The sequence below is a fragment of the Desmodus rotundus genome, chromosome 10 (genome assembly GCF_022682495.2).
Source record: "Desmodus rotundus isolate HL8 chromosome 10, HLdesRot8A.1, whole genome shotgun sequence".
Lineage (NCBI taxonomy): Eukaryota > Metazoa > Chordata > Mammalia > Chiroptera > Phyllostomidae > Desmodus > Desmodus rotundus.
The window spans coordinates 14,624,129-14,651,560 of NC_071396.1; the positions used below are offsets into that span (position 1 = coordinate 14,624,129).

Genomic DNA, 27,432 nt, shown 5'->3' on the forward strand with positions numbered 1-27,432 from the left:
ATATACTTCCAGTTAATATCCCGGAGTAAAATAGTGATTTCAAAAGTAGAGGCCCACTGAACTGATACAGGAGATTTAATTGTGTTGTTGGTGAGCCACCTGGATTTGTGTGTCAAACATCAGATTAGGAATCACTCTCTGGTTTAGATGATAGGAGTCAACACTGTGTTCCTAAAAGCATGAGTCTAACTTTCACATATCCTCACCTAATTCCAAGCCCTTGTGGATCTGAAGAAAAGCAGTAGACCTTTTATTCCTCCTTTCAGAGCTAAATGAAATGACCGCTATTTTACCCTTTTTACCCATTTGTTTTTGACATGTCTTACACACCTTACTTTGGCATGCAGTCTTATCTTACCCACCTTTAAAAGTGAGGTCTGTTGATGGTGGGGCAAGTGAAACTAACCCTTGATTTATTTCAGTGGAGGAAGATGGATTCGTGAGGCAGTCACTTAGCCCGTGGGTCAAACTGGGCTGTAGACATTTAACAGGTTATGAGCGTCAGCTCATAAAGCACTGTTACATCACTTAAGAATAGTAGTTAGCTGTCATTACCTGTAATCTTTACAAAAGCGACTTATCCCCCAGCAGGTTTTAACTGCCTCTGGCATATTTGTCTGTTCACAGACTTCATACTGAGAGCTGGGGCCCGTGAGCACACGGGACCCCCTTTGGTACCGAGGCAGATATTTGTGTGTGTCCGGCAGACACCGCCTCATTACCTCATAATCAGCCTCCTGCAGGGGTGTGGCCGAACAGGCCAGTGCGGGGGAACCAGCTGGTGCAAACTTGGGCGTGTGTTACCCTCAGTCAGCAGGCATCTCAGTGAACCCCAAGTCCTGAGTTAGAATGCAGGGAAAGTCGGTATGTGGTCTTTTTATTTTCCCACCTGCCGCAGTATGGCCTACAAGACTCAAAACGAACAGTGCTTTGCGTGTGTTACTTTTTCACTTTTTATTCCTCCTCTCCTCTCTCCACTGCTGCTTCCTCCACTCTGTTCACATTCCATCCCTGTCTGGGTTGGTGGGTCAGTGGGTGATGGTGGCTGTACCTGTGGTGGGAATGTGTGGAGTCTGAAGGTGTATTACATACGATCATGATTCCAAAAACAACAGGTGCATCTTCCTTATTACCCCCATCCTCTTGTTTCTACGCCTCAAGCTTTGCTCAGTGGTTCCTAGATCCATTGCCAAGTATTTTCAAACTGACTGCTGCTATCTCTCGGTTTACGTTTACTCAGCATTGTTCCTTATGGCCCTACCTCTTCACATTTCCTTTGTTCTTCTTGCTCTGGTGTGTGTTCTGATAAAGTTTCTCTGTCGCATTCTGTGTCTCGTCACCTCATCTCTAAGATCATAAAAATGCGTAAGTGCTCTCCGGGACTAACAGGCTGTAACATGACGCAGGCTGTAACACACGCTGTATGTTACCAAGTTGCTCGGAACGACTCTTCCTCCCGTCCTGATTGTCGAACTCTTAGCACCTGAGTGATTCAGTGTCATTCCTCAGTGTTTAACTTGAGGGGCTTATTTGCATTGCAAACCAAGTGTGATTACTTCTGCAAGTCTAAGAAATGGCTATAAGATGTCATATTATATACATGTCTTTAAGGCTAAGTTTTGGTTTTGGCTTCTTGGACTTCAGAACTTGATAAACATGCAATTTTCTATGTCCAAAAAGTACCTTGAATTAGTTACTGAAATTCTTTAGGGCAGATTGAGGTACACGATTTTGGCCTCCTTCATACCTAATAGCAGTATATTAAATAATTAAAATCATGGAATTTAACAGCTAGAAGGGTCATTTGGTTTAGAGAGCTAATAGCTAAGTTGAAATCCCCTCTCCTGGTCATATGGCTGTGGGAGGGACGGGGTGAGAATCCAGGGCTTTTAATTCCCAGCCTTTCATTTCTCCCGCCACATCTAGTGTAGCTCTGAAAAACAGCCTCTGTCTGCTGGCACGCGGGCTATCAGAGGACTGCTAGACTCTGTTGATTATCATCAGGAGTATAGAGAAGGCCAGTTTACAATCTACGGGTCTTGGGGTTATTCACTGTAACATCTGTCATTCTGGTGTTTTACCAAGTTCATGTTCCTCCTGATGAGCCTAAAACCACACTGAGACCCAGGATTGTATATCTGGAATCTCTCAAGATGCCCATTTATGATATTTTATCTAGGAAGACAATGGCCAGGACGTTTCTGTCTGTGGTAACATATTAAACTATTATAGCTACATGGGGTAGGTAGTATAAAAAAAACAAAAACCAAACATGCTTTTTTGATATTGCTAATTGAGGTATCTTTGATATTATGATATTTCTATTAAAGGTAGTCATCATATCTTGAATAGAAAAAGAAAATAAAATTCTTAGTTTCTGAAATATGATTTAAAAGAATGTGAAACCATACTGATCAGTGTTGCTCTACACACTATAAACTTAAAGGATCTTTGAAATATCTGAATCTAGACCCTGTGTGGTGTTGCCCATATTGGCATATGTAAAAATCATTCTGTAATAACTCAAATTTTATATTTTAGGTTATGCCTAAAAAAGTTTTTCGGAAGAAATGTGTATGACAGAAGTAGAATGGGAATATCTGATTTAGCAAAATTAAGAGTAAAGGTCCTTTAATACTTCTTTGTTTCTGATGTAATTTACATTTAGTTTAACCAGTTTTTTTCCCCAAAATTCCTTCAGTGACCTTTAATATCGAGTTAGATAGAAATAGCCAGGTCTATTTTAATAAGATATATTTGAAACTGAGTACCCTGAATTATTAAAATAAAGTAGTTGGTTTTCATTATGTTTTAAAAAGTGCACATTCTAGAAAATAAAAACATCATGTTAACATCCTTAGAATTTTCTTAGACTGTTTGCTTTCGCTTTTTTATTCTAGTCCTCAAACTTCGTAGAGGGTAGAAATTAAATGGTGGGCATGCGTGGCTTGATTTATTTCTTCTTCCAGGTCAAAGACCCTTATAAGAACATTGTCAGGGATTCTGTCCCTCGAAGGATGCTACTGCTGCGTGCTCATAAATATACATGTGAAACGTGTTTGTGGTTTAAATTCCCACAACAAATACTCTCATATAAAATATGAAGATGCAGTGTTTATTGTCCGAATGCTTCTGTGACATCTGTAAATGTGGATGTGTTTTAAAGCCAGCAAAGTTTTGGTGACAGTAAAAGAAAACGGAGCATTCCTAGATAAATGCTCCTGATAACCCCTTTTCCCTTTTTTAATTCTCTAGACTTCATGATATGTTTTTATAGTGAATGTAGTTTATTACTTCCACAAGAGGGAGTGTTGCATAATTTTATAGTACAAATGAGTTTATAATTAATGTAACTGATCCAGATTTCAGGTCAGCTATGAAATTAATTAAGCCCATCTTGGAACATTCTCTCATTGTTTAGATGTGCTATTCAGCATCACAGCATCCAAGAAGCCTCTCAGAGATTGGCATTTCAAACACCTCAGTACATGTTTTCAATTTAATGATTTATCTGAAATGCCTTAGTAGTGCTGATATATCAAGTAAACCTAATGATATAAATTAAATGTAATTCTCTGTATGATTTTACCGAAGCAGAATAAAATTCAAGAAGAGGAAGTAACATTTTTCGTTAGCACAGGTAGAAATCAGAAAATCTATCATTCTAAGAGAAATTGAGGATGCCTTTAAAAAAAATAGTCTGGCTGGAAATGTAAAAAAAAAAAAAAAAAAAGAAAGAAATTTTCTAACGTTTACTTGTAAAGCAATTGGAATAGTAAGGAATGAGTTTAGAACTCTGGGAGTCAGTAGACTTGACTTAAACTTTGAGTTACACAAGGCAAGACCTCTCTGGGTGTGTTTCTTCTCCCTAATTTGAAGAATTTAGACTATCTAATGCCTGAGGGCATTCTGTTCTGAAATTCTATGAAATAAGTAAGCATTGGGATTTTCTTCAGATAAAATGGATCCCTGCCATTGTTTGGAAGCAAAACTTAAGACAGCAAAATGTATTAAAAGAAGGTTTTGGAGAAATAACTGATTAGAGGTCCTGGCATTCAAGTCTCTTTCCCAGTCCCTCGTCACCTGTAGTCACTTCCACGCCGTTTGACCCCTCTCTGTGCTGTTACTACTCAGGCTATGTGGTGTCCAGAGGTCCCCCGAGCTTTGCCGCCAAGCACACTGTATATGATGTGTTTTCCTGTGGCAACGCTAACCCTGAGTAATTGCAAGAGTGTTCATACTTCCATTTCTCTGCTACACCCTACTTTATCTTTCCCTTTACCCTAAATCTTAAGAGAGCAAACCTAGAAAAGTTACCTTTCAGTTTTTAAAATATGTGTTATTCTTTCAGTTGCTCTTCTTTCTAAAGATATTATTAGAAGCTATCACTATTCTTACTGGCTTCTTAGGCAGATCTAAAAAAAAACCCAGGAAGTTTGCAAGTGTCTTTTGAAAAAAAAGTTTTTCTTTTATTTTTTTCTCTAAAATGTCTCTATAATTTTCTGATCTTAAGACTCAGACTATTAAAAGTTAATTCTCATAAGGCTCTACGTATACAGTGTCACAGGATGTTTAACTTACATTCGTAGCCCTAGGTTGTCCCTTTCTCATTCTCCTATTCTGTACGCGGCCACTTGGGACTGTCAGCTGTCGTGGCCATTCTCTCCACGTTGCCTCTGACCTACCCACCTCAGACCCATCACACCTGCTTGTGGTTTCATAGCTCCTGCAATTTACTCCAACTCTTTGTTATTAGTATTGTTCTGTCCCCAAACAGTTTTCAGTAACAGGCATGGTTACCATCGTTTCCGAATCAAAAATTGGGAAATGTAATTTAACAAAAGATCCTTTTCTTATTTATGCATTTCCTTTAATGAATCATATTCTAAGGTACCAAAATAAACATTACATGCAATGCCTTTATTCAAAAGTACTAGTTTGTTTTGCCGTATTTCTGATTTGCCATATTTTAATTAGTTTGCCATATTTCTAACTTTTTTCTAAAACCTCTTTGCTCTTCTTCCTAAATTTTTTCTAAAATTGTTTTCAAGTTCTCAGGGTCAGTTCAGTTAACGGGAGATTTTAAATATCTAGAAATGAGTAAATTATGCCCAGGGTTAAAGTATTGTTTATGTTAATGATACAGTGTTAAAATCAGAAATATTTAATCCCCCCTTCAAAATAAAACTCTGCAATCAATTACCCAGAGTTCTGTACGTGCGTTTGCAGACACTTCTATAGAAAATCATGAAGTTTCTGCATATCTTTCTGTTCTTATACCCACGAATCTAGTGCTAAGCTTTGGGAGCTTCACCTCGGACCGTGAGTCAGAACAATTGGGTAGACTCTGATTCGTGGCGTATTCCTGTTACAGATTTCTCTGTTTTACCAGAGACCAGCTCAGATACCAATTTCATCCGAGAGCCATCTCAGCCTTACAGAGCCCCATGCAGAAATGTAGTTGTGGAGGAAAAGACAGGAAGGGTGTAAAATTCTAGGGAAATAACATGAAGGCATTCTAGACTTCACCAGCCTACGCAGCCTGGGCTGAGTTTAAAGAGAGAGAAAGAGAAAAATGTTCCTCGTATTAACAGTAGTCAGAACTTATAGCAGGTGCTAAGGTTTTATTACTTTTAACCATCAAAAACATCTCATGTTTTCTATTAGGTGTTTCCTAATCCAAGAAAAGCAAATGGTCACTATCCAGGAGTTAGGTCATTTGTTCAAAAATATTAAACGTTTGCTAGCCAGACACTCTGCTAAGTGCTAGAGCAATACAGTAATGGATTAAACAGGCGCGGTTCCCGTCCTCATGGAGTCTGCCGTAGATTCACCGTTATCTCCTCGTTTTTTAACCTCCGTTTATGTTTCACAAATCATGGTTGATTCTGAAAATAACAGTAGTAGCGAAGTGTCTGCATTAACTTGTCTGCTGATTTTTCAAATGTGATCTCCTGTGCCTACGTGTCAGTGGTTGTGAGAATAGCTCGTGGAGTTTTGCTCCTTGTGGTTTTTTAAACATGCCGTTGTCTATTTTCACCGTATGCTTTGTGTCAAAGCAGCAGAGTTGTACTGAAGATGCTTTGTTGTGTTTTTACCACGTAAAAAGTTTTTTTCCAATCGTAGCGTAACAGGATGTTGAATGACAGAGGTAACGTTTTTTTCTGCCATAATTTCCACAGCAGGAATTATGCACATTTGTATGTGGGAAAAGAGGGGTTTTACCATCTCCGTGTTGAAAGTCCATGTGGCATGAAGAAATCTTTTCCCTTAATTTATTTTTGTTGTTGTTGTTGTTATTGTTGCCGTCATTTTTTTTTTAAAATCCATGTCTTCTTCACTCAAATGACAAATACTTGCAATTAAAAAGTACCTGAGCTTGCTTACTTGTCTACCATTAGTGAGTTTTGCATCTACATGTGTATTCACCATACTGCAGAAAACACGGTCTTTCAATGATTTGTAATTATTCATCGTTTTCAGTTTACCCAACTGTAACGTTTCTATCTTTAAAGAGTAGTAGCCTTACGGTTTTTGTGAGGTATGTGTGTGTCGGTTACTGAAAATTGTGTCATGCGTGTGCTCATGGTGTTTTTGAAATCATGATTTTTTTACTTTATCTCCTTTAAAAGACAACATAATAATTCTTTTTTTAATAATTAAACTAATTTAGTAAATTCAAGATGGAGGCGCTTTCCTACTGATTATGCTTCCACCTCAGAAGATGAATTTGGATCAAACCGTAATTCCCCTAAACATACCCGTCTACGTACTTCTCCAGCCCTGAAAACGACTCGGTTGCAGAGCTCTGGGTCAGCAATGCCTACGAGTTCTTCGTTCAAGCACCGGATAAAAGAGCAGGAAGACTACATCCGAGACTGGACTGCTCACCGAGAAGAGATAGCCAGGTTGGTTTGGTGGATTATCTTTAAGAGTTACAATTTTGGGCCAACATTTCAACTTGATCACAAAGTTTAGCTTTTACCTGATTGGGCCTAATAGTCCAAGAGATGAAATCCACAGGAACTTAGTTTTGTCAGATGTAAATATTACTTTCCATCCATTATTTTTTCATATTTTCAATGCTAGTGCTACTAACATAATTGTGGAATCAATTTATTTTTATTACGCTTTTATTTCTAGTAGAGATGCTAATGAGTGAATATAACTTTTAAAAGGTAGTATCAGCTCTACATAATTAAGAATTATGCAGCTGAATTTTTTCTTGCTTTTACCTATCAAAGAGGTAACAGTGTACTTGTTAGAGGTGTGTTGTTAATGTTCTCTGTGGGGAATTAGAGTGGGCAGGTTTTTTACTCCCACTTTTATGAGTTTATTGTTTAGTTCAGCCCTGTAATAATTAAATCAAAGTATGTTTATTTTCAATGTTCAATAAATTTCTTTATTATAACCTTTAGGTTATAGAATAAAAAGTAAAATCCATGCTGCAGGTGTGACTTTTAATCAATAATTGATTGTGGTTGAACGTTGAGAGAGGCTGTAATCAAACAGATGCTATAGTGGTTAAAATATAACTTCTTTGAAGTTTGTGAGATGCTAACTTTTATTGCAGTATACCGTATGTTACCTAAACGCTCTCACCGTATATATGCTAAAATTATCAACTCTTACATTTGGCAACATTATGAAAGAATTCTATATTAGTCCACAGATGCTTTAAAAAACCCAACAGACTAATAATATAATGTTCTTTATCTTTTTTTTCTTTCTCTGTTCACTTCTGTGAATTGTGGTGTGGGGTTTTTTTTTTGGCTTATTATTTTAATGTAATATTTAGAGTTTTCGTCTTAAATGATGGTTTACTTATAATTTCTTAATTGCTTGTAAATCTCAGAGAACATGCCCTTCTAATCCCATGGTGCTGCTTAACCATTTTTATCTTACCGTGTAAATAGCCTTCCCATGAGAATAATTACTGCAGCATGGTAAACCCATTCTAGTCAGAGAAAGGGCCAGGATTATTCTGGGCCCACAGATGCCTGCAGCGAGAGGCCCTTGACACCTTTTTTATTCCTGTGGACAAAGCTGGCAACAGCAGGCCTTGCTCCTGTCTCTTCCTTTTGTCCTTTCTGGGACAGATGTCCCACTGCTCAAGTTCAAGTTCTACCTGAGGGACCAAGGTATATGTCTTAGGAGGCCTCTTCTCTCAAGCTCTTGACCCCAAGCTAGAATGACTGAACACCTTCTTGGCCAAACCCACATCCTTGCCCCCAAACAGAAAAGAGGAAAAGTGAATAGGAACTGTATATTTTCCCCTGGTTCCATTGTGTTATTATGTGCGTTTTATTACTATTGTCCATGCGTATTTTATTATCTAGAGCAGGGCTCTAAGGCCAAGTGCATTAACCTTGAACGATTTTATGCCTTCTCCCTGCAGTTTGTCAGTAGCACCGTACTGATAAAACTTGCCTTTGAGACCTTAATTTTTCAAGGTATATTTTTCTGCCATATATCTCAAAGCCAGAGAAGTTTTTATTTTTATTTTTTTATTTTTTAAGAATCCCCAAAACCCCCCAAAAAACCCCATGGGTAGGAAGGAGAGAAAGCATGGAAGGAAATAAAGTTAAGGTTGATATTTAGCGTCCCTCTAGGACACTGGTCAGGTTGCCTGCCGTGAGAAGACTTATTTTGAAATAGCTCCGAGTCACAGACTGGATGGAACGTGAGAAGGAGTTTAATTTTTGTGAACAGGGTACTGCTGTCTCTTGAAACTCCCAATCTGGGAGCAGTACTTACTGAAAGGTGGTGGGTAAGGATGTTTTATTTTGAAATCATAATAGTGATTTTAATTTATTACAAGATGTTTTGTGCTTTGGCACTATCCTTTTTGTTTAGAATTTGGGGCTATATCACTTAACTAACACTTTGTCCATAGTACTTATTTACCTGCATATAAACTTAAAGCACAAAAACAAGGTCCATTTGGAAATAAAGTGTATAAGCAAAATGTATTATATTTGGTTTTCAATTAAAGAAACTTTTTCTGGGTACCTCTGATAAAATGGTTTTGGTAGTTGCTGCCTCAGTTTCTTTATTATAACATGGATACAGATTTCCTTCTAGTAGAAATTTGATAGATTATACTGGTTTTATGAATTTTAGGATAAACAAAGCTATAATACCACCTTTATAGATGACCGAATAAAAATGCATTTAACCTGCCCTGGCTGGTGTGGCTCAGTGGATTGAGTGCTAGCCTGTGAACCAAAGGGTCGCCGGTTCAATTCCCAGTCAGGACATATGCCTGGGTTGCCGGCCAGGCCCCCAGTAGGGGGCACGCCAGAGGCAACCACACATTGATGTTTCACTCCCTCTCTTTCTCCTTCCCTTCCCCTCTCTCTAAAAATATATAAATAAAATTTTAAAAAATACATTTAACCTAAAAATTATACTAGAAGATTATTCTATTTCTAATTGAATCAGAAGGTGCTTAAAGACATTTCATTGTTTTAGAGTCATTATTGCACATACCACTGCAACATTACATTATTTTAGGAGAAATTCGAGTTAATATCTTATTAATAAAATATCTTATTAACAGAATATCTTATTTTGAGGCTTAGCAACTAGTTCATTATGGCTATATTCCATAAGAGAATTAAATGATAAAGGTGTCATGTTTTAGCCTACTCTTGACTGGTTATTATTTGCAAAGGTCATAACTTATTGCTTTATATACCTCTGAAGTTCTGTTTTGGATCATATTTACATATATAAATATGTATATAAAACATATATACATGTAAGTTCTTTTTATATATTACGTACAGACATACCTTGGAGATATTGTGAGGCGCTTGAGACCGCTGCAGTACAGCAAGTAGCACAATAAAGTGCATGCGGACTTTTGCTGGGGGAGGGTCTTGCCTTCAATTTGTAAAAAAACACGACATCTGTGAAGCACAGTAAATCAAAACGCACTAGAGAGGTATGCCTGTACGTGTACGTAGCCCCCACACACTCTCCAAAGAAGTCTTAGCCAACTCCTCTGAGCATAGCAGTCTTATAGCCTGAGTGGACCGTGAAGGTGACTTAGATGTAGATGTCCTCAGAAAGCTCACAGTCAGAGGAAGAAAGTGAAGGTGTGTATACCTGATAGAAGGCAAAGTGACGTGAGAGGTTTAAAAAAGGATGAAGTTTTGCTCAGGTGTCAGATGCGAAGGTGTATCGTGAAGGGATGACCCAGCAGAACACAGCGCCGAGCCAGCTTAATAATGGGAGGCTGTGGGTGCCAGCCAGGGAGCGTGCATATGATTTCAAGTTCAAGTGTCAGTTACTCCTCAGTTTGTTTAGTTCTTCAACATTTCCCAGTACTGCAGTCTGCTTCCGTCACGTTCTCTGGCCCGAGGGTACCTTCTGCCACTTCTCTGCATGTATGTGCACTGTCTCGAACATTGCTCACTGAGCAAGGGCGGGACTATCCCATCAGACGACCTCAGGCCCTCTTCTTCTTTTAACTGCCAGGCTTTGTGTCTCTGGTGCAAATGGAATGCTTAGGATTTTTAATCAAATTGTTCTCATTCAATTAGGAAATGTTTATTGATGGCCAGCCGTGTGCTGAGACATTCAAAGTTATCTTTTTACCTTTTTATTTCTGACTTGCTCCATTTATTCATATGCATATTTGTATTTATGAGCCTAGTTTTAAGACTCTTCCCACATTTCACCAAATGCAACTTCTCTGTGGTGCTAAGCTAGTATTTGGAGTTAGTTACGTTGACAATGGGAAGTACCCCTTTCTTTATAATTAAATACCTCTTTCAGTGGCCAGAAACAGATTCCAGTAATTTATTTCTCCATTTGGGCCGTTCATTAAATTTCTCTGGCTGCCCAAGAGAAGTCTCCAATTTCAGCTCATTGTTAACCCACCCTGAGCCAGCTTTTTGTGGCTCAGATTACCTATTTGTCCCAATTCCTCATGCTTTCATTGAAGGTCCATGTGAGATGTGGTTTGCCATAATTCTTTCATTAAGGTTTTGCAGTATTGGGTCAAAATGCTACCACCATGTAATAAATATAACTGACAGCTTCCTCCAAAAGTAAAGGAAGATATTATTGGTAGGAAACTTTTTTGTGAACCTTCCCTATAGGCTACACTTATACCAAATATGTGAGTTAATCTTTAAGTCTGTTGAGAGCTTGACTTTTTCATTATAGTGTCAGGTTCAACATAAACTTTTCTGGAATGATCCTTAAATGTTTCTTGTTAAACTGATTTTACATTTTATCACTTGTCCTTTTAAAACTAGACTAAATTATTTATTAAAAGCTAAGTAACTGAAGTTGTAGTTATGATCTCCTAGCCACAGTGAAAGCAACAGGCGGTCTGCTTTGTTTCGTTAGCTTCAGTGGGAGGAGTCCAAAGCTAGTGAACTTCATTCACAGCTCATCCGTTCCCTTCGTCCAGTAATAGCAAAGGTAACCTCATCGTAACAGTTTGTAGGTGTATCCTTTGGAACTCTACTTAGATATAAAAACTTTGGAAAGTTAATATGCTATTAAAAAGATAAAGCAGACTTGATCCCTTTATAGTTAATTTAAAACCTAAAAGAATGTTTTTGTTGGCAATTTGAATCAGTAAAGTCTGATTTCCATTTTTAGATCACACTGGCAAATACTGCATGTTTAATAAGGTATGCATTTCACAAGGACTCTGGTTTTCAGTATTTCTTTTAAACTTCCAGTACACTCAAAGCCTATTTTAATACATTTTCACCCCTGTACTTAACCCTTTGGTGAAAAAATAACTTTTAATTAATTTAAATGAGAAAGTGGTATTACTGAAATCCTGTATGTAAGAAAATCCCAAGCTTCCTCATTTTATCCCGCCTTTTTACAAGTGATGCACATTTATTTCTACCCAAACTTTTGAAATTGGATCATGGGTTCTGACGCTCAGGAAGATGGGAGATTAGCACTGATGTTGTAGAACTTAACCTTTAACTGTATTTCCTTCCTTTGGGGCTATTGTCCTATTCACATTTTCAAAAAAGAAAAGGAGATGTGAAAACTTTATTAGTTTTCAAAATTGAAGGCTTGAGTTTTGTTGGTATTGCAAAGGAAGCAGATGGATTGCAAAACTCCAAATAAACCGTCAGTTTAGAATTTCCTCCTCTACCAGATTGACGCTGCGGAGACTGAGAATAAGAGCAGGCGTTAGAAACGTGGCGTTGAAAGAGCACAGGTACAAGAGATGGACGGAGAGCATCACAGAATTGATTTGCAAGCTCAGATTTAACAACCTTATGAAGAGATTCATGCCCTATGTTGGATCATGAATCTGCTATTTCTACTCGAAGATATTAATAAATTGCATTTTTAATATAACTTGCCTTTTACTAATACTGGGTTCAGTAGATGCTGAGATTTTTAAGCAGGGTGGATTTAAGTTAATTTAATGGCCTATATTATTAGGTCAACCTTAAGATAGGAATGGCCATGCGAAGAAACAGCTGGCGAACACACAGCACAGCTGCAATTACAAGCAGGTTTGCAGTGTCTCCTGCCTGAACAGTACTGTGTTGCATGTACACTGAGTTGTTCGTTTAGCGCAGTTTCGCTGCACAGCGTGTTGAGATTGCCGCGGTCCATGTTCTTTATAATTAATTCATACTACTCTGCACAAATGTCGGAAGTTTCATTGTACAGGTACCTGCATAAAAAAGCCTTAAAGAACAAATGGATTTTTGTAGAAGCTGGTGATCATTTTTTATCTCCCTGAGCCTGGTTATTCTGTTCTGATCCTACTTCTTTCATTTCAGGAAATTGCAAGAACTGAGTATATTATTGAAGGAACTACTTTAAACCCTTTCTCAAAAGAATTATATCAATAGTTAATCAAGTTTTAAAAATTATATATAGCATGGTAATGCCAGAGGTAGCGTGACATAAGATCTGGTTAGACCACTTACTGTTCGTGACCTTAACGAAAACGTGGTCACCTAACCTCTCCTGAGCCTCATTTTCCTCATCTGTAAAACAAGAAGATCAATACCGCTCTTACAGGTGGTTGTGGGAATTAAATGAGTTGATGAGTTGAAGGTTTTTAATGGTGCGCATTATATTGTAATATAATGGTTTTGACTACATTGTGCTTTACTATAATGTGCTCATTACATTTTTTCTAAGCTTATTAGGACAGGGACCCTATCTGCTTCTTTACCTCCTAGTGCCTAGCACAGTGCCTGACACGTAAGAAGGAACCAGTAAATCTATGTACCAGTGAATAAAAAAGGCACTGGCCACAACCCTCAACTTTGCTTCTCATTTTCAATCTATAGTTAAATTTTTATGCAATTACTACATTCTTTGTAAGTCTTTCAAGTTTGCATTTTGCGTAAGTTAAAAAATGCTACTTTGGACTTTGAAGTTGCAAGGAACCTTCACGTGTACTTTTAGAATGTTCTGTCTTTCTAAAACCTTCCCCGTGGAAAAGCCAAAACGGAGTTCCCGTGCAGCGGCTGTATAACTTAGAAAACTTTCAAGTCTCCTTGAATTGCAATATTTTTGAGAAAAACATTAGTATCAATGGTAGATTTTGTAAGTTCCCCCCTCTTAAAAATGTAGCAGTAAAGGAAACAAATTTTTTCCTTTGATTATCACTGACGACGGTTATTTAGTTCTTCATTCCATGTGGCTGGCAACACATATAGGCGGCTGTATGGAAATGAGCTGTACGCCTGGGACCCGTGTGGTCCTGGTTGGCTCCCTTACACCGACAGCTGCGACCTCAGGTTGCGTGGTCGTGAGCAAAGCCACTCAGCTTCTCTGAGAGTGTGTCCTGATTCATGATCAGCTAGAGAAGTCCTCTGGGTCTTAAGTCTGGGGTACACATCTTTACAGGTGCAACATACTAACTGTCGTTTCTAGAGCTATTAATTAAAAGGGCTTACACTGCTCTTCTGAAACTGTTACCAGGATCAGCCAAGATCTCGCTCTCATTGCTCGGGAAATCAACGATGTGGCGGGAGAGATAGACTCGGTGACGTCCTCGGGCACCGCCCCCAGCACCACAGTAAGCACTGCTGCTACCACCCCTGGCTCTGCCATAGACACTAGAGAAGAGGTAGGAGACCCTCATGGAGCGATGCATAAGGTTCTTTCTTTTCTTTATTTCTTTTGCTTTTAGCTTTTTGCTTAATTTCTTTTACTCACGTCCTCCCTCCCTGTGTGCACGGCGCTCTGCATTTTCCGTCTTTGCTTTCACACGTTTCTCTTGTGTTTGGCGGCAGCCCTAGCAAAGGCTAACATTGGGTCTGCTGTTAACAGGAAGTTGTGATGTTATTTAAAATAAGTACTTTGCTCATTACTGGTGCATAGTTTTACTTAAAACGTGAACATAAATGGTATGTGAAAAGCAAACCCGAATCTGATAAATTATTGTCTAAATTTTCTATAAAGTTTGGCTGTGAAATACCTCACTTTAAAAGGTATTTTCATAGCTAGTTAACTAGGAGATAGCTCTCATAGCAAAGAAAGAGAAATTCTGGCCCTCCTACTTTAAACATTCTGTCGATGAATATATACACACGCACTCACAAACACGTACACGCAGCATACTTTGAAAATCGAAATGCGTATACGCATACACAAATACAGGGGTTGGGCGAAAGCAGCTGTAGAGTTACGTGTGCAAAACCGTTTATCATGTATTAGTTACTGTATTCTTTTCCATATGGACAGCCGTAAAACTACTTCTGCCCACCCCTGTACATACTCAGTCTTGAAACGTCCTTGTGAACTGTGCGGGATGTAAATTAGCGGATGGACTCTGTCCTTCCAAAGCCGGGGCTCCTGCTCCCCAACTCCAGGGGCACTGTCACATACCATTGCTCCAGAAGGCGCCTTTGCCGTGTGGCACAAAACTGCTGGTACTCTGGTCGCGCTGGCTCTACCGATTGGCATTTGAAAGAGTAAAGTTTTGTCAGAACAAAGCCGCACTCCTTTGTTTAATTATCTTCTGGCTGTTTGGGGCTATGGCGGCAAATGAAGGTGTTGGACAGAGACTGGTTGTCCGCAAAGCCGAAAATATTTATTCTCTGGCCCTTTACAGAAAAAAAAACGTGCCAGCCTCTGACCTTGATGATTCTACTTCCTTACTTTAGAAAATAATGTTCTCAGTAGTAACCAAAAATGGCTAGCCTTTTGGACGAATTTAATTCTGGTAAACTATGCTAATACTGTCCTTGGTTGCTTTTTGTCACGCACGTGCCTTTTATAATCTACTTCTTGAATGGTCATTTTTTGGGCTTTTCCTCCCTTTATGTGTTGTCCGATTTGGTAAATGATGCTTCATCTGTCTGTGTAGTTTTGTTACCACACCGATCAATTGTAAATGTATGAAAAGTCATCCTTATTGGTGAAAAACAAAAGGATCTTGGTGGCAAGACACACACGGTTCCTCCGGTACATGTACAACGATAAAGCTAATACTTTCTCAGCTAACTACATCTTACCTAACATGATTATATATTCACTCAGACCCAGTAAAGTCATCCAAACATCTCATGGAACAGACTTTTCTTTTTTATTTGATTTCTGAGTAGTGTACTAGAGTTCATTCCTTCTTCAGTAAACCTTAGTTACTTTGTAGTGTATGTGCATAATTTGCACTCTAGGTGGCAGTATATCCTTTTTGTTGGAATATGTAATTTCTGTAGCAGTCAAAAGTTTATCTGATTAAGACCAAAATGCTTATTTTGTGGATTTAAAGTTTTTTTCCTTTTGTAAGCTTAATTGGAATTTGCAATTTATGTATCTGTGAAGACATTTGTCACCTGGATTTGGTGAGAACAAAAAGGAAAAAACAAGATAGGAGACTAAAAGAAAAAGGTTATTTTCCTCTGGTAAGGCAATGCGAGTAAAATGAACTCCTTGTCCATCTACATGGCCAGTTTTCAATTTGCCACGTGTTTTCATTTGGGGGAAATCTCGTCCACGAAAGAGTCAAATTTCTAATACCTATCTATTTTGGATTTTGACAATAAAATCCATGTAGATGAACATCTATTTTATAAAACAGGCACCTTTGAAGTACTTATAAAAAGAAAGAGTAATTGGTTTATTGAAGACATCACGCTTTCTTACTACCTGAGAATGAAATAACTTCTGTTTAATCATAAAAAACTATAATGCCAATATCTCTGCTTTTTCAAATCATTCTCATAAGGGTTTGCTCTTGTCTTATTAGTTGGTTGACCGTGTTTTTGATGAAAGTCTCAACTTCCGCAAGATCCCCCCACTGGTTAATTCTAAAACACCGGAAGGAAACAACTGTCGGTCTAGCGAATCACGACCTCAGCCGCTGGAGCCGCCCGATCACCTGACAATTACCCGGCGGAGGACCTGGAGCAGAGATGAAGTGAGTGAGCCTGCGGGGAGCACGGGCGACTGGCAGAGGGGGGTGCCCTGCCTGTGGGCAGAGGAGGGGCTCTCTGATGAGCAGGGCTGGGGGAAAGCGCTTGTCTCTCTGGGTAGAATGGAATTTCATCTCGACCTCACCTCCTATGCAAATAATGAACTCCAAATGAATCGGGTTTCTAACAGCGGAAAGCAAGACTTTAAAACGTGTAGTAAAAAAAGATTCTAAATAGCTTTCAACATTCCAGTAAGCATTGATTTTTTAAAAGACAGAAGTTTTCACCTTCAAAGATAAATTTGAGTATATAAAGGACTATTGTGAAACATACAGCGAACAAAGGATTAGTGTCCAGAAAATATGAAGAACTCTCACCAATCAATTAAAAAGACAAAACAACCCACTAGAAAATCTGAGGGAAAAAACAAAACATGGACAGTGTTTTCCTGAAGGGAAAATACCTGAGAGCCCACTGAGGAGTGACACGCAGAGACGGTCCAGGCACCGGCTTAGGGGTGGTAGGAGGAGAATAGAGAAAGGGGCGGCCGACAGAAGGGTGTGATCCCAGGCTGCCGTTTGTGGAATCTGGATTTATGGAACAGGAGCCGGAAGTCAGCCTGGGTGAATACGTAGGTTTGCAGTGGTACCGAGTAGCAAACATCTACCTGCGGGAAGAGAGTGTGGCTGGCCCCCCGCCTTAGGTGCGGCTGCAGGACCCTCCATGGCTGTACAGCACATTCCCTCTGGCCTGGCCTGACCATGATTTGAAAAGGGCCCGCCTGCTAATCTTGTCTGCAGTCATTCTGTCCTGAGGTCTGGGAAGATAAATTCTTCCAAATGTAGTTAAACTGTGTGGCAGTTTATATTTTTAAAGAGAATGGAAACATCTAGATTGATAGTTATCTCAAGATTAGTATCAGAAAATCTTTAATATATTGTACCGCCGAACTACACTTTATGGGGGTGGAAAAGAGAGATGGCCTTTTCTGTTACAGTCTTTCCTTAGCCCACCTTGCCTTTTCTCCCTTCGTCCTAATTAATACGTCTCTTCCACCCTTTTTATGTGATTCCTCGAGGCTCACAAAATAACAGTGTGCTTAGGTAGCCTTTCATCACCCCATGTGTCACTTTTCACACTGGAAGTGACCTTTTATCCCCCTAAATTCAAGTCCCTGTCATTCTCAGGACTACTTTCCATGATGCCCTCCTTATTTTCCCCTGTGCCAGAACTCCCTCTCATTAGAATTCCCACAGCGCTGAATCACAGATTTAGCACTTACATTCATTCTTACAGAACAGTAGTATCTCCTGTGTATTACCATGATCTCCCCCACCGGCCTTTAAAGCTTTTTAGTGTCCAAAGCCGTATGTTATTTTGTGGATTGTCTTCTAGTGTCCAGACGCAGTTCTGACAGTCTCGGGAGCTGATTTGGGAACGCACCATTGAGCCCCAAGCTTAGTCCTTTTTTTAGCATTCTGCACTAGCTGTGTCTCTCGTGGGTTAGCCCTTGACAAAGTACAGCCCGCAGGCCCAATCCAGCCTGCCACCCGTTCTGTGAGGTTTTGCTCCAGCACAGCCACGCCCACTCGCTTGTGCAGAACCTGGAGCTGCTTTCACGCCACTGTGACAGCTGAGCTGTTGTGACCGAGACCACTGGCCCGAACTTCATTCTGGCCCTTTACACAAGTGTGCTGACCTCTGGTCTTGCTCGTGAGTTTCAGCTGGGGAGGTGCCGACCACCATCACAAAAACTTGTATCTTGAGTAAATTTGAAAAATATGTCTGTCCCATTAGACTCTGCCCTGGGGAACGAGGACTATCATCTTCTGCCTCTTTCTGCTGATGTTATTTGATGAAAGAATGCCTAGTGAATTTAGTATTCTAAATTAGTTCTGCTGTCCCCGTTATGATGATTTCGTTGGAGGCATGAGAGAACGGGATCTTGATAGTAATGGATGGTAGGATAACATGGACGGATGTTTGAGAGTGATATGACCAAGACCATGTGGAAACTTCACAAGTTATTTAATAAAAAGGAACTCGTTTGCTAATATTTCCTTCATTCTCGATGTAGTTATACATGAATTACATTCTTCATTGATTTTTTATTAAAATTGGCGTAAATACTAAAAGCCCCCAAGAACAGTGAGCCGCGACTAGTGTTCCTCCTGGTGACAACACAAGGCAGAGGTGGGAGCTTAAAGCCTGCGTTTTCTGTGGCTGTTTCAGGTCATGGGGGACAATCTGCTGCTGTCGTCCGTCTTCCAGTTCTCCAGGAAGATACGCCAGTCCATAGATAAAACCGCCGGAAAGATCAGGTGCCGTCTTCTTCCGCGAGCCCGCTTGCTTATACTGCTGACCGACACCGGTTCCCCATTTCTCAAGCCCGGTGCCACAGCCCCAGGGGACGAGGGAAATCAGTGGCACTGACTTTTCCTTCTACCTTGACCACGTTCTTTCCTTTTGAGGGAGAAGTAATAGCCACGGGCTAGTTAGGCAGCACGAAGGGGACAGACAGAGAAATAAATGTCCCCGATAATTAATTACACACCTTACAATTGACAGTGAGCACCTACAATCACTGAGGTTAACTTTATTAGGAACCAGAAACAATTTCTCTTCCATGTTACACTGGTACTTTAAATTAACAGACTTTGGGGCTTCTTTTATAAGACCTCAATCTTTATTCTAGTTCGATCTTCTTCATCCGTGAAGGGGACAGACAGTCTATGTACTCTTTAAAGAGTCAGGAAATGTATGTGAAAAGGCTTTATGCAAAATATGTGTGGTTCAGCAATTTGAAGCACACACATTTTCCCCAGTAACCATTTTCTGGCAAAATTCACTGTATTTTCAGCACTGTGTGGCTAATCACAGACTTCCTATTTAGTGCAAGACCATTGTAGTTCCAAGTTGGTCCATGAAATAGTCGTTGTTTTCTCACTGCCCACCAATCCTAATGCTGTTAGGGCTCTCACAACACACGTAATAATTTACCTATGCTGAATGTAATAGTCATTAGGATAACAGCCCTTAGGTGTCTGGCAAGGATGTTTATTTTGGAGGTTTAGAAAATTCAACAGTAGCCCTGCTGGTGTGGCTCAGTGGGCTGGGTGTTGTATAGAAAAATAAAAGGTCACCAGTTCGGTTCCTAGTCAGGGCACACGCCTGGGGTGCAGGCCAAGCCTCCCCTTGGGAGCACGCAAGAGGAGACCATTAGTGTTCCTCTCCCTCTTTCTCCCTTTCTTTCCCTTTCTCTAAAAAAAAAAAAAACAAACAAACAAAAAAAAAACTATATTCAGGATGTTCTTATATCAGGTTCTAAAACCGTTACTGCCTTTTTCAGCATGGTTATGAGTAATCATAGACATTTTACACTTGATTTGATATTCATGAATTTCTTGTTTTTAAATAAGTTGAACCTAGTTGGTCCAAAGGTTGTCGGTTATTGTTAAGCTGATTAAATAAGTTGAACCTGGCATATTGATCTCTGAAGAAATACAAATAAGTAATTTACTTCCTTGTGCAGTGTTGATGTTTATATAAGGCAGTAAATTAGATTTCCGGGCTCAATAAAGAAACTTAAAAAGAGAACAAAAGGATGCCCAGCATTCACATCTTTCTAAAACTCCTGAGTCATGTCTCAGATTCCAAAGCATTGGGGCAAGAATGATAGATACCGTGTTTGAACAACAAAGCAAAGTGGGTGGTGCTTTATAAGTTAACGTATTTGAATTTAATTTCTAACATGGGATAATTATCTTTACTGGTGATTGTTTTTATCAAAAGGATAGTGTCTTCACTCCTAACAGCTAGTAATTATGTGCAATATAATAATATGAATTAACATTTTCAAAGAGAAACACAGTAAGCACTCCAATTTTTAACCTTTAAAATAATGTTCACACTTCACCTCATTGGTAAGATTCCTTTTCCTATATCAAGAAGTCTTAAGAGACACAAATTTTTCATATCTAATTTAACCTATTTTAATCTGAATGTCATCTTGTGTTTATACTGCATATGTTCTGTCTGAACAAAGTTTTGTTTTCATTATAACTGGTGGCTAATTACAAATATCAGATAAAATTTGGGGGGTTATACCATCATCTACATTTGTTTTACTTTTTTTTTAATAAAGAATGAGATAAATACCCAAGAGGTATGTACATATTCATAACCACTCAGTTACTTTTTTAATACAGATCTCTCACATAAATGATTTTGTTGGTGACACTGGCTCAGTATTTTATTTGCAGTTATTAATATTTAGTGGCTTCTTTATCCTTGCTTAGCTTTGAAAAGATACAGTTTTTGTATTATTAAAAATATGATGGGTTTCTAAATTAAAACGCTTCTTTTTTTTTGATTTGTAGAATATTATTTAAAGATAAAGATCGGAATTGGGATGAAATAGAAAGCAAATTAAGAACTGAAAGTGAAGTCCCTATTGTGAAAACCTCCAGCATGGTACGGTAGTTTTCCCTGACTAGTAAAACATCTTAGTAGCCACGTTTTATTTTAAGGGATTGATGTGCTTATTTTTGAGCTGTTTGTTGATTTACATTTTTAAAGGAAGATAGGAATGCAATATTTGGGAAATTGTATGCGTTAAACAGTCTCTTGCAGGAGTTTAAAATAGTGATTGCTTCAAAGTTACAAGGGTATGAAGGAGGAACCTTTCATGTCTCCTATGAGTATCATGCACTCATGTTCTTATAATAATTATACATTAGAAGCAGGCAATTTTGAAATGAGAGCCAAACTCAAATATAAGTTGACACAAGTCATTTCCATTTGCTTAATAAATTGTCTGTCTTCTCCTCAAAATTTGCATAGATTTTCATTGATCAGAGAGTCATCCTAAAACTGAGGTTGGAAGCTTATACATTTTTCCAAAGAACGTCAGATCCTTAGGCACTTCTGCAAAGTCGTTAATCAATATAAGTTTTTCAAAACCTTTTCTTAATAGCAGTAGTATTTTGAACTTGCCATCTTCTATCGTTATCTCATGGGAAAAAGTAATTTTATTTTAACATTAAAGATTTTAAAATTTGAATCTTGTTGACTGGGTATCCTAATCATTTCATATCTTGCTATAAACATAGATAGTGCTGTGTAGAGAATGTTAAATATCCCAAATAAGAGGAGTCTGAGAATCATTGCCTATCGAATAAAAGTGTTTTTCCTAAAGTCAGGTAATTTTTGTCGTTGCTTTCCCCACAGGAGATCTCTTCCATCTTGCAGGAGCTAAAAAGAGCTGAGAAACAGCTGCAAGGTAAATTCACTACTGAATTAAGTGGGAAGAGCTAACGATTTAGAACAGTGTATAGTAAGTGGTATTTCTTAGAATATTCTTAATATTAGAACATTATTTGACTAAATGTAATGACATAGATAAAAATATAGAGTTGTACTTATCCAAATTACTCATAAAAAGAAAGTTTAAAGCTATGTTATTATAAGTTTTTATATATTATATCATTATATATTATTTTATTTAATATAATATACATTATGTGTTATATATTATAATATGTAATGAATAATATATAATGAATCATAATATACATTGTAATGTATATTATATATTAATATATATTTTTATTTAAAATATATTAAAGCAATATAAATAATTTAAAGAGCAAAGGAAAATCTTGGGCATATTGTTATATGTTATAAACTAATTTATAGTCTTATGTGTATTACTTATTAAATACATAAATACTAATATGTGAAAAATACATAAAATAATGTACTAAAATATGTGTATGCGACTGAAAATGCTTATTGAGAGTTAGCATTCTTTCTCTGGCCTGGAAGTTCTTAGATTATGCCCGTGGTATAACCCAAATGAACTGGTAACACAAACGACGTTAGTGTGGATGAGCAAGAAACGAGTGCGTCACTTTGGCCACAGGGACCAGAGGCGGGAGAGAGGCTCAGTTGGCCAGCTCCTGAACTTTGACAGGGACCTCGTATCGGCTGTGTCAGATCGCAGTCATGCACCGGTGCCCAGAGGTCCCAGCGGTACAGCAAGCCGATTCCAGAATGAACTGCTAGTTCTACTCAATTTTTGTTGCTTGATTTATGATAGACATGATATGTGAGTCCTACCGAAATGATTTTCAGTCTGTCTTCAGCCTAAGCACCCCTGAGTGTTTGGGATGAACCCCATGAGTAGAAGTGGCTTTGTTAGCTGATAGAACAGGCGTATACCTAAAAGACCTCTTAAGTCATTCCTAAGTCTATCGGTGCTTCCTTCTCCCAAAACCCCTCTCTACCCAAGGCCAAGTGGAAAATCACTGCCTAAGATTTTTCCTCGTCCACTCAAAGGTCTTTTGGATTGAAAACCCAATCCAAGCCAGTTTTAACCAGCCCCTCTCATGGAGGTAGCAGGGTCCGTTTGGCCTGCTGGGGCTGCCCGGGGATATTAGTTTCCAGGCTGCGAGAGGATCCTCAGGGCTCAGTGGCACACACGTGCACACTTGCTCACGGCCGATGTCCTGGCACTGTCACCGGGATGAATGATGGCATGCCATGGTGGCACACAGAGTGGGCTCGTACTGTTCAGTTTCCCCAGCTGTCAAGTTACTGTGAACCCTGTCAACAGCAACTCGTCCCCAGTTCCCGGAGTGGTTAATGCCGCTAGGAGTGTGCACTCAAATTATAACCGGTATTTTCACTCATCCTCCTTAAAAAAAGGAAAGCAAATTTTAAAAAGATCTGTTCTGAATTCCACATCTCCAAATACCAGTTTTCCAACAGGCTCTGAAATGCCCCTAAGTGAGCTGCTCAGCACACCAAAGAAAGCATTCAGGTCTGTAAGCTCTATAGATCAGCCCCCAAAGTATTTAAATGGGGTTTAAAACAGCGTAGAAAGGATTAGCCAAAATTAAGCATCAAATGAAAGCATCAGTAGTCAAAATATTATCCAAGTCATAGCAATGTTCCGACCCAGACTTCACCACATCGACGGTCGTCTTTCCCCTTCTCCTTCTCTCTCCGTCAGTGATCAATGCTATGATTGACCCGGATGGAACCCTGGAGGCCCTGAACAACTTGGGATTTCCCAGTGCTCTCCTGCCGTCTCCGCCGAAGCAGAAGTCCAGTCCTGTGAACAACCACGGCAGCCCGGGCCAGACGCCGTCCCTCTGCCCGCCGGAAGCTCGGGTTCTTCATCCCGCCGCCGTCTCGGTCTCGGCTGAATTTGAGAACACAGAATCGGAGGCTGACTTCAGCATCCATTTCAACAGGTTCAACCCTGACGGGGAAGAGGAGGACGTCACGGTCCCCGAGTGACCTTCTCCTGACTGTCAGAAAGTGACTACCTGTGGAGTGACCGGGAGGACCGGCGGCAGTGTCGTGTTGACTTGCACAAAACAAGACAGCTTGGTCAAGTACAATCTTGTTATCTCTGGCTTTCTAATTTTATTTATTTATTTCCCCCTCTAACGTGGTATCATACTCATCCCTTCACTTAGATAGCCGCCTGGCGCACACGTAGGAAAAAGCAGATTGTGGCGATTTCACCTTTTGTGGTTTCATGATTTTCAAATTGAATATAATTACATCCTTTGCCTGCATAGATTTTTGTTTCTGTTTTTTTTTTTTTTTTAAGCCATGCTGTGACCTACAAGCAAACTAAATGCCCAACATTTCTGACCCCCGTGTCTCCTGTGCCAAGCTGCTCCCTGAAACGGACTTTCTCTTCACCTGTACAGATTTGTTAAACACTTATATTTACTTCTCAATAATAGGATTTATATTAGTACTCATCGCCATTGGATACAGCGATCTATCTCTCCACAGTCAAACTGACCTTTTAAAAAAAGTCGTTCTTATGTTCTAAAATTTTCCAACATACATGTGATTTATATAATTTTGTTGCTACGTAAATTGTCTTGGGGTTTACGGAGATGAACTATTATGTTTGCACTAAGATTTCCTGGGAGTGGCAGGTGGGCACATCTACAGATCAGTAAGGACTAACCGCCTTTTTTTGTACATAGGAGACTGAATACTGTATTTGTTTTAACCCTGCAGTGTTTTACTCCACTTTCAAAACAGATGAATTTGGCACTTTTTAAATTTTTTTTTATGGAAGTAAGATTTTGTCTCTCACGTTAGGGCCCATGATAACTAGGAAGATTAAACTGGACAGACAGTGTAGGTGGAGTATATTTTTAAAACTAAGAACATGTATATTGGTCCCGTGTTACCGAGTTTCTATGTGACGGTTGAAAAAAAATTCCCTGAAACGATCATGAAGTTAAAATTTTCTGCATTAGGACACTTGGAGAACCAGTAGTCGATAAGCTTAGTTGATAGTTTCCCTCCCAGGCAGAGTGAGTTGCTTCTGTGTGTTTCCCTGTAGGACCCCATAGTGAATTCTGTCTCAGTCTTTCTTACTCATTTATAAGAACTCTGCAAGACGACAGCGACCAAGGCTTTGGGCCTGTGTTACTAAACAGAAAGCCTATGAAAAATATCTTCTGTAAACTAGTTTTTTTCCTCTTTCCAGTAAGGTCACATTTGGATAAGTTTTCAAAGAAAGCAAGTATCTCTGTGTTTCCAGAACACTATAATTTGGGTGAATCTTAATTCAGTTAAATCTTATTAGTAGACTTGGAGTTTCCCCTTGATGCCATCAGTTTATCAAGGTTAAAACTACAACCTTTGCAAATTAGTGAAAAGGTCTAGAATATATCAGCGATAACCCTGTGCTACATTTGTGTTAAGAAACTAACTATACACCGCAGAACTTTACAGGATTTTACAAAAATCCCGTACTGTTGGGCCAGTTAATGAGGATGCAAAAAGAGAAAAGAAAAGCAAAAAATACCCTTTTGTAGAGATGTAAAAACAAAAGTCTGTTGTGTGATGGATCTCGTATTTTTCTTTAAAGTTTTTTTAAAAAAGGGTAAGTGAACTATTCTCCTGGTGAAGCTAAATACCCCGTTCTAGTAAAGGAAGACTGAAAAAAGCCTTTAAAGAACACGAATGGAAAGACACAAATGCTTTGAAGGAATAAATGAAATGCTCGAACAGGGTCAGTCCGTTTGAAGAAAGAGTCAAACAGCACGATCAATTGTTCCTTCTTTCATTGAATGTTTGGGTACCGATCATGTCCCCGGCAAGGTAGAAGGTAAGGAGTTGATTAGGAACACAGTAGCATCTGTCTCCTTACATTATCGTTTAAGTGTTTACACAGGTTTGTTTAAACATTTGGCCTTTTACTATGTTATTTTTATTTTTTAATGAATACATTATTCTCCTTATTTATTTTTGTTACTTTTATTACTTATGTTATTTTGTTATGCATTTACGACTCCATTTTTAAATAAAGTGTTTCTGGAACTTTATACAATGATTGCACATTTTATTTCTTCTACCATCTGGATTGCTAATACTTCATTACTTTGCCAAGTTGCCATTTATACATCATTTTTTCAAAGCCTACCACAGGAAAGATGCTTCAGCTCTGACTGATGTGCGAGAACAGCCAGGAGGTAAGAGGCAGTGAAGGCTACCCTGTCTTCTTTGGATTTCTGAGCAGACACTCCCAGAGCAGACCCTGGGCGGGCATATCAGCCCCGGACATTCGGTGGGGCACCTGGGGAACTCCGTGGTTTTCATGCTGTTTGCCCAGAGGGGGTCCATGCCTGTTTCTGTGGCACCTCCCACAGCGCTGACGTGGCCAGTGGCCTGAGTGGGAATTACTATGCCTGCCCAGTTTTGGAAGCAAATACAAATTTCAGAAGAACCAGAATCAAAGAGTATTGGAGCCGGTGGCTTACATGGGGAAACTGACATTAGTGTCCAGTATCCCCGCTTCTGGAGGGAAACAATTGTTCTGATCTGTTAGACCTGGGAGTTTTTCATATTTCTTAAGAAAAATAGCTCACGGCGCTGCTGGGCTGCCTCCGTGTCTCGAGCGACCCCTGGGAAGTTGTGGCACATTTTGCTAGTGCTCGTCACCAGTATCGATGGGCCCTGGAAAAGAGCCTTCGCCATCGCTGCAGTTAACGGGTGTGGGTGAAGCGGTGAGTGGCGGTGCCAGGGACGGCAGGTGGGCTCGCTGAGGACGAGGTGGGCGCCTCGCCAGCACAAGATCCCAGACTGGCCCTTGAACACATAGAAGGCCGTGAGGAATGGAAAATACAGTCAGGTCCTGGCCCACGGTCTGGACAACGAGCTCCGTGAAGACCTGGAGTGGCTGACAAACTTCAGGCCCCCGGAGCGCTGCGGCCACTCCTGGGGACTTCGCATTGGAGGCCAGCACCCCAGAACCACGGCCGCCTAACAACCAAAGGTGTGCAGCTGGGCAAAGCAGAGCCAGGGTTTGAGCCCAGAGCAGTTCACCTGAGACGGCCCTGGCACATTATTAAGAGTCCCCCCTCAGGCCCCCAAAGTGTCTGTTTGGATCACACATGTGTTTACCCAGGTTTGAGGACGGCGCTGCCCACCGCTTCCTGCTGGACCGATCTCCAACGTGGAGCACAGGACGGGGGCAGTGCCTAACCCCAGGGGCCACACGCTGAGTCAGAACCTGGGTGGTCGCGTGAGCCACCTCCAGGAGGGGGGCCTGGCTTGGGCAAGAGGCTCTTTTTCCAGATATGAGTTTAAACGTGGATCCTCAGCTTTATAAATCACAACAAGTCTCAGGCCTCATACATTTTTCTTAAATACCTGGTTATATTGTCGTTACGTTGTCCCGAAACTGTAGAACACCAAAGTCAAAGAGAAAAATCTTAAAAAATACTCAGAGAAGAAAGATTGGTTGCGTGTTTGTTTGCTTTTACCAAGAACTGCAACTAGACTTCCCCACAGTAATGAGAGCGAGAATGCAGGGAACTAACGTATCGTTGATGGGAGCGTATTTGTACAGAACTACAAAGTGTGAGAATAACACTATTTTCTGAACTGCGTTATCCCTGCAGGTGGAGAGGAGAGGGAGGAGGTGGACATTGGGTGAGCCTTTAGCTGTGCTGAAATATTTTCTGTATTAAAAAAATAGTATTTTTGTTAATAGTATTATAAACAAAATAGT

The 27,432-nt window shown here is 39.7% G+C and overlaps 1 protein-coding gene across 9 annotated transcripts in view; it reads left to right on the top strand.

Annotated features, from left to right (window-relative positions):
* Positions 1-25,286, top strand: part of CEP170 (centrosomal protein 170) — a 98,621-nt gene extending 73,335 nt beyond the window's left edge. For 4 of the 9 annotated variants that reach the window (XM_045184485.3, XM_045184481.3, XM_045184484.3 and 1 more), the window contains 7 exons: positions 6,674-6,908; positions 13,939-14,116; positions 16,211-16,381; positions 18,609-18,697; positions 20,756-20,849; positions 21,606-21,657; positions 23,392-25,286. In XM_045184485.3, the coding sequence (XP_045040420.2) occupies positions 6,674-6,908; positions 13,939-14,116; positions 16,211-16,381; positions 18,609-18,697; positions 20,756-20,849; positions 21,606-21,657; positions 23,392-23,681 (1,109 nt within the window). In that variant the 3' untranslated portion in view covers positions 23,682-25,286. The remainder of the gene's footprint in view (positions 1-6,673; positions 6,909-13,938; positions 14,117-16,210; positions 16,382-18,608; positions 18,698-20,755; positions 20,850-21,605; positions 21,658-23,391) is intronic. The other 5 variants (XM_045184486.3, XM_024575971.4, XM_045184487.3 and 2 more) reach the window with 3 other exon arrangements.
* Positions 25,287-27,432: the final 2,146 nt, after the last annotated feature.